The sequence below is a fragment of the Buteo buteo genome, chromosome 7 (genome assembly GCF_964188355.1).
Source record: "Buteo buteo chromosome 7, bButBut1.hap1.1, whole genome shotgun sequence".
Classification (NCBI taxonomy): Eukaryota; Metazoa; Chordata; class Aves; order Accipitriformes; family Accipitridae; genus Buteo; species Buteo buteo.
This window is the reverse complement of record NC_134177.1, coordinates 34,752,075-34,762,136: the sequence shown is the minus strand read 5'-3', so window position 1 is coordinate 34,762,136 and position 10,062 is coordinate 34,752,075. Positions and strand designations below refer to the sequence as shown.

The 10,062-nt window shown below is 59.5% G+C and overlaps 2 protein-coding genes across 9 annotated transcripts; both read left to right on the top strand.

Moving 5' to 3' along the window:
- The first annotated feature begins 142 nt into the window (after positions 1–142).
- TBL2 (transducin beta like 2) lies at positions 143–4,863 on the top strand. 7 transcript variants are annotated; one of them, XM_075032360.1, is made up of 8 exons: positions 143–299; positions 386–516; positions 643–827; positions 1,305–1,346; positions 1,486–1,637; positions 2,778–2,904; positions 3,748–3,900; positions 4,285–4,863. In XM_075032360.1, the coding sequence occupies exons 1-8, from the start codon at positions 173–175 to the stop codon at positions 4,739–4,741; spliced, it is 1,374 nt and encodes a 457-aa protein (XP_074888461.1). In that variant the 5' UTR covers positions 143–172; the 3' UTR covers positions 4,742–4,863. The 7 variants fall into 7 exon arrangements, with proteins under 7 accessions (XP_074888461.1, XP_074888454.1, XP_074888459.1 ...); XM_075032353.1 differs by lacking the exon at positions 1,305–1,346; XM_075032358.1 differs by lacking the exons at positions 386–516; positions 1,305–1,346.
- A 596-nt stretch (positions 4,864–5,459) lies between these two features.
- BCL7B (BAF chromatin remodeling complex subunit BCL7B) lies at positions 5,460–9,961 on the top strand. Of its 2 annotated transcripts, none has more exons than XM_075032352.1 (6): positions 5,460–5,625; positions 6,032–6,107; positions 6,764–6,860; positions 7,962–8,132; positions 8,350–8,429; positions 8,837–9,961. In XM_075032352.1, the coding sequence occupies exons 1-6, from the start codon at positions 5,534–5,536 to the stop codon at positions 8,927–8,929; spliced, it is 609 nt and encodes a 202-aa protein (XP_074888453.1). In that variant the 5' UTR covers positions 5,460–5,533; the 3' UTR covers positions 8,930–9,961. The 2 variants fall into 2 exon arrangements, with proteins under 2 accessions (XP_074888453.1, XP_074888452.1); XM_075032351.1 differs by having other exon boundaries at positions 5,461–5,625; positions 7,947–8,132.
- Positions 9,962–10,062: the final 101 nt, after the last annotated feature.

Below are 10,062 nucleotides of genomic sequence, written 5' to 3'. Positions count from 1 at the left end.
CAGGCCCGCAGCGGGGCAGTGCCACCCCCCGCCGCCAGGGGCCGCCCTGCGCGGAGCTCGCAGGGGGAGCAGCGTGGAGCGGTGCGTGCCCCCACTGTCGCGCATGCGCGCCGGGGCGCGCCGGGCGGAGCGGGGGCGGTCGGCGCCGCCCCGCTGAGGTGGCGGCGGGAAGATGGAGGCGGCGGCGCTCGGCGGGTCGGTGCTGCCGGGCGCCCTCGCCCTCCTCCTCATCCTGCTGCTGCTGGCGGCCGCGCTGCGCCGCGCCGCCCCGCGGGGCCTGCCCGCCGCCCCACCGGACGGTGAGTACCGCGGGTATGGCGGGGGTGGGGGGGACCGGGGCCGGGCGGCGCGCAGCTGAGCCGAGCCGAGCCTCCGCTCCCCGCAGGCCCCAGGACGAACGGCGACGCCGCCGCCAGGCCGGAGGAGCACCGCAAGGCGAAGCTGCCGGCGCGGGCCCGGCGGGACAAACCGCAGCAGCACAGCTTCGCCCACCGGCTGCTGGTCGCCGCCCTCAAGGTACCGTGTGTGCCCCGGTGCCGGTAATCCCGCCGGGCTCGGCGCCTCCTGCCCCGCCAGGGCCCCCCCCCCCCCCTTCTCCTATTCCGCCTCCTCCTCCCCGCTGTGACCGCGCTCTCTCCATAGGGCCACAGCGGCTCCGTCTCCTGCCTGGACTTCAGCAGCAACGGCAAGTACCTGGCGTCGTGCGCTGACGACCGCACGATCCGACTGTGGAGCACCCGGGACTTCACGGCGCGCGAGCACCGCTGCCTGCGCGCCAACGTGGGGCTGGACCACGCCGAGCTTGTCCGCCTCAGCCCTGACTCACGGTAGGGCCAGGCCTCACCACACCTCACCCACTCCCAGCCCAGGGACCGGTTGGGGCGTATAGGCACCAGGACGTCCTGTGGACAGAGCTGCCGGTCACACAGCGCAAGCCTCGGCCGGGGTCAGTGATGTGTCCTCTGGGCTGCACGGAGGCGACATCCTTCACGGGGTCTTAATGGTACCGCTGATTCATGGCCTCTCATGAAAACAGCTGGCATTTTAACGTGGTTCTCAGGGCAGATATCCTAGTGCCCAGCTTGCTGTGCCTGTGGAGGGTGCTTGTTAAGGTCTTTGTCAGCAGGCCCTGCAGCAGGGTTGAGTTGCTGAGCCACTCTGGGGACTGGGGAGAGAGCTCTTGCTGGCGGGGAACGTTGGTGGAAAAGCATGCCTTGGCACTTTCTGAAGTGGCCTCTTTTAAGAGAGAGGAAGGGATCTCGTTTACAGATATGGAGTAATAAATTCTGTTCTTTTCCATTCAGCGTTGCACTTGAGCTAACACAGGGAGAGAACCTAGTGCTGTTGTAAAGTGTACAGCTGTTGATCTGCCACTGTATCCATTTCCCCAGGTGCCACTGAATGACCTATTAGTTTACCTGTTGTCGCTAGGCTGAGCTGAGGTAAACTGTTTCTTAACAGTTCAGAGCGTCTGTCCTTCCACAGGGCATTCATCGTTTGGCTGGCGAATGGCGAGACTATTCGTGTCTATAAAATGACTAAGAAGGATGATGGCAGCTTCACCTTCACTGCAACTTCAGGGGACTTCCCAAAGAAGCACAAGGCTCCTGTCATTAACATAGGAATTGCAGAGACAGGTATGGAAATGAGCTGTTCACTTGTTGAAGCTTGAGATCGGCTTTGATTTTCTTGAAAAGCCAGAGCTGCTGGGTTGAAAGTGTTGGAGTTTTGGGCATTCTCAAGGCCCATTTCTGCACCGGTACCTGATTCTCTGTAGTCTCTTAGGTGTCACTTTTTAGCCTTTGTTTACTGCTGAGTGAACTGAAAGATGTCATTTTCAGACAGATTATATTCTTGTAAGCTCAGAACTAGCTCCCCAATATGCACAGTCTCTCAATTTACATTTTCAGGGACGCTGTTGCAAAGAGGTCTGGTCTCAATATTGAGAGGATCGCTGTTCTCTGGCCCACTCGTCTCTCTTTAACCAGTCAAAAATCTCTCTAGTGAGTTAATGTGGTCTATCTTGGACTTCTGGGGTCTTCTAGAACAGAGGCTGGGGGGGGATGTGTTAGTGGTGAGGGCTTGATGGATTAATGCTTCAGGTATGTGACAGTGGGCAGTTGGAAGTGGGTGGATGTGAGTTCACCTCTGTAACAGGAGAGCAGAGAAAATGTTAACCGAGACCTTTGTTCAGCTGTGAAAGTGAAAACTGAAACCTGTAACAAGTAGCTGAAAGGTTAACAGGCAGCTCCCTGTCCGGGCTGACACGGAAAAGGGGAAAGCATTGCAAGTGGAAACAAGCAGGAGTCCAAAATGCTGACACAACCAATAATCATGGTTAATAGTAGTGTGACTTGTAGTCGGCTACCTGTCACCATCTGAGACTTGAAAGCTACAGATACCTCGAGTTGTGTTTTAATCATCTGGGGAAGACAGAGTCTGCTGCGTTACTCCTGTGGTACCAGCTTAGTGCTGAGCTCTGCAAGTGGGGTGTGAAGGGTGCTGGGGTGAGAAGCATGCCTGGTCTCTGAGTGTCCACTGATGGCTGCTGAAGCCAAGGGTGCATTAAGGCATAACCAGGAGCCAAGTCTTCTGATACTGCTCTTTGCTTTGTCCCAGGAGATTGACACTCCCTGGATTTTGGTGCTGCGTTTGGTTTTCTTCACTGTCTGGGTTCAGGGAGAGGTCGCCCTGCTTAGGGACTGTCCTAGGCCTTTGATAAGTCTGTGGCAGCATTAGGCCTGGGACATTTCCTGATCTTTGTCTTTTTCCTCCAGGAAAGTTTATCATGACAGCTTCCAGTGACACTACCATCCTGATATGGAGTCCGAAGGGTGAAGTCCTGGCCAGTATTAACACTAACCAGATGAACAACGCCTATGCCACGGTGTCGCCCTGTGGGAGGTGAGAGGCCTGAGGTATTCCAGGCTGCTCCTGCTGCAGAGTGGGAAGCCACAGGAGCCAACAGGAACCTTGCTCCTTCCGAGAGGACGTCATCAGTTCCGACCATCAGCAGTTAACTGTTATTTTAATGCAATTTTTGAGGGTTCCACATTTTAAAAAGGCATTCCGGCCCCCGAGAGCAGCCCCTCCAGGAGCGCTGACTCTCACCTCTGTAGTCTCAGACACTCGGTGGGTTGCCGTTTTGCCTCAGCACTGCTGTTCCTATTAATCATCTCCTGAAGAGCTGAGGAGAACAGCGTTGGCCTCAGATAGCACAGGTGGGACAACACAAGCGGCGTATGAAAAGCAAACAGCATTTCTAACTTGTTTGTTACCTTTTAAAGGTTAATTATAAAATTAAAATCTTTGTTACTGGGTTTATCAGGAAAATCTTGTTCCTCACTCTGTCTCTAACTTGTGGCTGCAGGAAGACTTGCCATGCTCCAAGCTCAGTGCGTTTGGGGATCAAAAGCATTTAGGTTTTTTGCTTTGGCCTGTGAGTTTCTCATTCCTAAGTTGTTCTGGTCCTTGGTGGCCTTCCTTAGCATTCCCTTTACCAGCCTGGCTTCAGTGAAAAGTGGAAACTTCTTCAGCTGACCAAAGCAAAGATTCGAACATAGGCGTGTGGATGGCTTTACCTTCACAGAGCCCTATCTTAGGCGCCCCTCTGCCTGGAAGGGCTGCCCCTGGCCCCTGCCTTGCTCAGGTGGCCAGAGGAGAGCTCTGTAGGGCTGGCCCCGCGGCCCGGCCGGAGTAGGTGCTCTGTAACAGATGCCCTATGTCTCTTCTTGTTTGTTCACCCAGGTTTGTGGCATCCTGTGGCTTTACCCCTGATGTGAAGGTGTGGGAGGTATGTTTTGGCAAGAATGGAGACTTCCGGGAGGTGGTCAGGGCTTTTGAGTTGAAAGGCCACACCGCTGGCGTACATTCCTTCTCCTTCTCTAATGACTCAAGGAGGTAAGTGTGTGTTACCCGCTGCCTGAAGCAGTACACCCTGACTCGCCCTCAGGCCACGTGAGCTTACCCCTTCCGGTGTATGCCAGCAGCCTCCACAGGCGGGCTGCACCCCTGTGCAGTGTGGGGAACACTGCCATGCGTGCTCTCCTGGGAACCCAGGGCGGCAAAACCCCGACTGGCTTGTGCCACCTGTGTATTCCCTCTGGATTTCCTCCTGGGGGTGACTGCCATCCGTGCTCTGCAAAGAGGACGAGGACTGTATGTGTGTACAGATTTGTACTTCCTAAAAGAGCTCTCTGTCCACAAAGGATTCGCAGGTGTGGCAGGGGAAGAGGTGCTGCCCGATTTCCTTGCACTCACCTGTGCTCTGTCTCCTGGCTGCAGGATGGCGACTGTTTCGAAGGATGGGACGTGGAAGTTCTGGGACACAGATGTGGAATATAAGAAGCAACAGGATCCATACCTGCTTCTGACGGGGAAGTGTGAGGTGATGGAGCCTTGTCGAATCGCCCTGTCCCCTGATGCTCGTGTCGTCGCCATCTCTAGCGGCACAGACATTGTTGTGTACAACACGAGAAGAGGAGAGGAGGAGGAGCGCTTTCTCGCCGTGCACGGACAGTGTATAACAGACTTGGCTTTTGACACTAACAGCCGCTACCTGGTGTCGTGTGGGGACCGGGCCATCCGCATCTTCCACAACACTGCTGGTCATCGGGCAGTGGTGGAGGAGATGGAGACCATGCTGAAAAAAACTGGGAACAAAGCCACCCGAGAGAGGCTGGAGCAGCAGATCTCCAGTGCCCGCAAAGCGCTGGCCGCAATCTATGGCAAGAAGCACTAATCCTTCCCCCACTGTGGCACGTCGCAGCTCTCTACGCTCACAGACAGCTGTGTTCTGCCTTTGGGGATTATTTTTTTTAATAACACTGAACAACTTGTAATAAAAGAGCATGCAGACTGCGTGCCCAGGGCCTTCCTTGCGTGCTTTCTGACTGGCGACAGAGAGCTGGGCGCTGCGTCTACTTGGGGAAGGTGGGGGGCAACGGAGGGGTGACGCGGTTGTGCCTTTCTCTTCCAAGGGCTCGTCCCCACCTGCTGTCTCATTGCTATCCCGTGGGGGTGATTGCTCAGATGGGACCAGTGTGCTTTTCTGGGCTTAGAAAAGGGGCTTTTGGTGTGTGGTTTGTTTGGGTTTTTTTGCAGAGGAGCTGCCCCAGCTCAATCTGCGATGCTAAACGGTGGGCCTTCTGGTGCGCGGAAGCAGGCAGAGCTTTAATGCTGCTGCCCGCAGGGCTCCTTCCATCCGGGTCGGGCAGTTCAGGTCACGTACGACGGCCATGAGCACGACGCGGACTAGAGGCCGCCGGGTAGTGCTTAGCACTGGGCGGGACTTGACCCGACATAAGATGGCGGTGCCGGCGACGCACCGCCTCCTTGTCCGCGGGAGGGCGGGGCGAGCGGCGCAGGCGCAGTACGCGCCGTCGCTCTCCGTCACCCCCCCTCCCCCCGCGTCCTTCCTCCGGGCGTGGCGAGCGCGGTGACGCAGGACGCGCAGGGCGGGGGCGGGGCGCGCGCATGCGCGGAGAGAGGCGGCGGGTGCTGCGGAGCCGGGGCTGCCGGGGCTGCGGGCGCCATGTCGGGCCGCTCGGTGCGCGCCGAGACCCGCAGCCGCGCCAAGGATGACATCAAAAAAGTGATGGCGGCCATCGAGCGCGTCCGCAGATGGTGAGAGGCGGGGCTGCGGGGGGGTGGGGCCTGCCCGGCGTGCAGCCAATCACCGCTCCACACGGGTGCCGGTGGAGGTGCTCCGGTAGCGAGTATCCAATCAGCGTGCTGTGTCGGGTAGTGGGCGGGGATAGCGAGGCAGCAGCCAATTAGCTCGCTCCGTCTGCTCGGGGGTGCGGAGGGGACCGGAAGCGCCGGTGATCGGCGGGCGGCCCGACCAATCACGACGAGGATGGCGGGGTGAAGGGGCGGGCTGCAGCGGTGCTTTGGATTGGCGTTACCCCGGGCCAATCGGAGCCGTGCGGGAGGGGCTTGTTGCCAGGGTAGCCCCGGGCCCGGCTTCTCCCGGCCTCGGCTCCTGGGGGGGGGGAGGGGCTCGGCGCCGTTAACGGCTGTGTCCGCGCAGGGAGAAGAAGTGGGTGACGGTAGGCGACACTTCCCTGCGGATATTCAAGTGGGTGCCGGTGGCGGACAGCAAGGAGGTGGGTACCGCGCGGGGCCGGGCCCTTCTCCTCAGGGCCGCCCCGGGCCCGGCCCGCTCCGCGGCGGGGGGCCGGAGACGAGCCGGGCGCTGCCGCCCCCAGCCCCGGCTGAGCAGCTCGCCTCAGTCGTTCTGCAGGGGAGAGGCCTGGGGCTCCCTGCTCCTTCTTCCCCTGGCTTCTGCAGCGGGGTCGGGCCTCTGCCTGGGGGTCATGCCTCAGTGCAGCCTGGACTGTAACGTCTCCCACGGACCTCCATCTGCTGTTGCCCTGCAGCAATGTGGCCGTGATGGTGGATCCGTACCGTTTTTCTCCCTTGCACCTGACCTCACATGCTCTTGAATGATCCCCTCTCGCTGCCTGTGATCCTTTTTGCCTTAATCCCTGGAGGACTTGTTTTTATTTGGTGGTACTCCTAGATAGGGGTCAACTTCCCCTTGTACTCCTGATTCTGAGGCCTTCACAGCTGAAGTTTTGCCTCTCAGTTAGAAAAGTGCCCAAAAAGGAAAGGGAAAAGGCCTGCATGAGCACACCCCTCTGGGCTGCTGGGAGAGAGAAAGGGGAGTGGCTTCTCTGGAGCAGTTTGTGCACCTCTGCATTCTCTTGCCAGTGCTGGGCTCCTCTAACCGTGTATTTCTGCTTTTCCTTTTCTCCTCAAGAAAGAGAAATCCAAATCAAGTAGCAGCACTGCCCGAGAACCCAATGGCTTCCCAGCCGACACCTCTGCCAACTCCTCTCTTCTCCTGGAGTTCCAAGGTGAGTCTGGCTGAGCCCCCTTCAAGCTGGGGAAAGACTTCAAGGCCTTATAGAAGCTGAGATGTTGCTGGCTTATGTATACTGCGTGTATTGGGAAGAGCAGTGTGCGTCTTCAGTGCAGGGTTGTGCTGATCCAATTCTGGACTGTCCCTGCTGAAACTGTTCATTTTTGCTGTCAGAAAGAATTTTAATTGTCTGTTTCTGGGATCCTCCTGTAGGAAGCTTCCTGGGGAACTGGAGGAGTGGGGGTTCCATTCCCACTTTGTGGTCCCTGCTGGGGAGAGGCCAGTAGCTGCCTGCAGCTGAGCCTGCTGCTTTCAGCAGTGATTTGTATGGACCTTAGGATGAAAGGGCAGAGGATCTCCTTGATCTTGCTCTTGGTACCGGCGCACCGCAGCCAGCCACAGGCAGGCCGGGCTCTGTGGTGGAGTCAAGCAAGGCTCAGGCAGCACATGGGCTTGCTGCTGGAGCAGAGCGTATGCCTGTCCCCAGCCTCTCCACTCAGCTCTTGGTGCAGCCAAGGAAAATTGGGGACTGTGTTGGCACTTCCAGTAGATGCGGTGAGAAGGTTAGCATTGCAGGTCTGCAGTTTGGGACCACTTTACTTGGAAAAGATGTGTGCCGGGATTGCCTCCCTGTCCAGAGGCAGGTGCTGAGCATTGATGCTGCTGTCAGATTGCAGCCCCACAAATGGAAGAGGTACAAAAGCCTGGTACACAGGCAAGAGGTCTCCTGTCCTTGAATGCCTGGGGCCCTCGCAAGCTGCAGACATACAATTTGTCGGCACAGCGCTTTGTATTACCCCTGTGCCTTCTGCTCATTCTTTCTGAATAGCCCAGGGTCACTCTCTGTCTGCTCAGACTCATTCCCTGGGCAGAAGCACCCCCTCTCCTGTGGCATGTATCTGATGCCAGCTGTGTCCTGGCGGGGAGTCCTGTGCCTGGCAGCACTTAAGTTGATCAGTGACGGTGAATCCCCTGTACTTGGACTGCCTCTGACTGTGCTCTTCCTTCTCCCTAAGACCCTGGCTCTCAGTGCTGCGCTCGGCTGCCTGTGCCCCTGGGTCAAGGTGCTCTTCTTCACTAGGTGCTGTTTCTGCAGATGAGAACAGCAACCAGAGCTCCCTGTCAGATGTCTACCAGCTCAAGGTGGACAGCAGCCCCAACTCCAGCCCCAGTCCCCAGCAGAGTGAGTCCATGAGTCCTGCCCACACGTCTGACTTCCGCACGGACGACTCGCAGCCACCCACCCTGGGGCAGGAGACGCTGGAAGGTGGGTGCTGGGGTGGGAAGGGAGGAAGTGGATGGCTGGGCCTGGGGAAGGCCCTGCCAGAGCTGTTGCTTGTTCGGTGGGTGACTGAGGTACTGCTGGAAGTGGACAGGGCAGCGGAGACTTGTCTTCTGCTGGAGGTCTCTTGTGGCTCAGCACTGAGCTGGGTACCCTGGTGCTCCCGGGTGGGCAGTTTCGTTAACCCTTCTGTTCTCCCCAGAGCCCTCCCTGCCTTCCTCAGAAGTTGCAGATGAGCCTCCCACTCTCACAAAGGAAGAGCCAGTGCCCCTTGAGACTCAGGTAAGTGAAGGGGCATTGAAACCATGACTAAACGCACATGGAGCCAGCTTGGCCCTTTCACCCTTGTTGCTGCCCCTTGTAGCAGAAATATCTGGAGAGATGGACTTGCTCTGCAGTCCCAAAGTACCCTCCAGGAGCTCCCCAAACCTTCTGGCTTCCTGAGCTGTCCCCTGGTTCAGTTCAGGTGTTAAAAGTGTGAAGAAAGGATGTGGAGGTGGAGTAAAGAAGCAGTTCTAGTCAACTCCAGGGCTGAAGTGGATTCTCACTCCTGGTGCCCTGGGGCTTCCTCACAGATGAAAGCCTGGGGTGTCCCCACAGTTCGACACAGCCTTGTCTAGGTCCACGTGGCTTGGTGGGCACACTGAGCTCCCGTCACTGCCCATGACCTCTACCTCCGGCTCTTGCAGGTAACTGAAGAGGAGGAGGACTCTGGTGCGCCGCCTCTGAAGAGATTTTGTGCCGATCAGAACTCTGTGTGCCACACGGCCTCGGAGAGCTAGCCTGCCCATCCCTGGGGAGAGCGCCTTCGCCAGCCCCTCGCAGAGCCGCCTGCCCTCCCCTGGGGGACGGGGAGCTTCCCTCCAGCCCGCCCCTTCCCCAGGGACGGGTGCTCCCACCACTCGCCATCCAGCTGCCCTGCCCTGCCCTGCTCTCCGGGGCAGGAGCCTCCCACCAGCCCCGGCCGAGACAGCCTGCGCTCCCCCGGGGCGGATAGGGCTGCCACCAGAACCTGCAAATTTCGCCTCTATTTATTGGCTCCCTCTCTCCCTGCTGACCTGTTCTGTAGCGTGGGGGTCTCTGGCGGGTGGGCGGGCCGTCTGCCTGCGCGGGGGGAGTTGTCTGCGGGACTCCCTGCTCTCCCTGGCGCCCGGGGCACTGGCAGAAGCCGTTTGCCTGCTTCGGGCCCGCCTGCCCGCCCTCCCGGGAGAGCCGCCTTCCACCTGCGAAGTGATCTGTCCGCTCCCTCCTTTGAGAGCGCCGGCAGGAGGTGGGCGGGGGGGAGAGGCCGAGTCCTGCCCAGCCGCGGCAGGGATCCGCTGGGACGCTGTGCAATAAGCTGCTAGTTCAAGCCATTGGTGTTGGGAGAGCCGGGAGCGCCCCCCCTCCCCCCCCCCCCCGAGGAGGGCAGGTGCCGCCGGCCTGCCCCCGCTCTGCCGCCGGGTGCTGGCGAAGCCCCCGCGGGGCAGACCCCCATCCCGGCAGGGTCTGCAGCCTGCTCCCCTCGCGGCTGCCCCGGCCCCCCGAGAGTCGGGGGAACCCCTGCGCCCGGCCGAGGTACCCCCCCAGTCCCCGGGATGGGGAAGGATGCGGCAGGGTGCCGGCTTCCCCCCCCCCCCCCTTTCCCCCCTCCCAGGCAGCCCCCCCAGCCCCGTGCTCCTGCCGCCAGCCCCCGGCCTCCCCCGCCGCCACTGCATGTCCCGCCGAGTCTGTGATCGAGCCTGGCGAAGCCGAAGGCGCGGCCGCGCGCGGAAGTGGAAAGTTATTTTAGCACTGAATAGAATATTTTTAAAATTAAAACTATTTGAAATACAGCGCCCGGTGTCTGCGGGGCGGGGCCGGGCCGCTGGCGGGAGGTTGGCAGCGGGCGGGAGCGGCGGGAGGAGCCGCGCGGCGCCGGGACTCACCGCTCCCC

Excerpts from the sequence above, each read along its gene's own strand:
- TBL2 (XM_075032360.1), top strand. The coding sequence starts at position 173 with ATGGAGGCGGCGGCGCTCGGCGGGTCGGTGCTGCCGGGCGCCCTCGCC. Across the intron at positions 517-642 it reads TGCTGGTCGCCGCCCTCAAG|GGCCACAGCGGCTCCGTCTC; the intron begins GTACCGTGTGTG and ends CTCTCTCCATAG. Across the intron at positions 1,347-1,485 it reads GGAGAGAACCTAGTGCTGTT|GGCATTCATCGTTTGGCTGG; the intron begins GTAAAGTGTACA and ends GTCCTTCCACAG.
- BCL7B (XM_075032351.1), top strand. The coding sequence starts at position 5,534 with ATGTCGGGCCGCTCGGTGCGCGCCGAGACCCGCAGCCGCGCCAAGGAT. Across the intron at positions 6,861-7,946 it reads TCTTCTCCTGGAGTTCCAAG|GTGCTGTTTCTGCAGATGAG; the intron begins GTGAGTCTGGCT and ends CTTCTTCACTAG. Across the intron at positions 8,133-8,349 it reads GGGGCAGGAGACGCTGGAAG|AGCCCTCCCTGCCTTCCTCA; the intron begins GTGGGTGCTGGG and ends TGTTCTCCCCAG.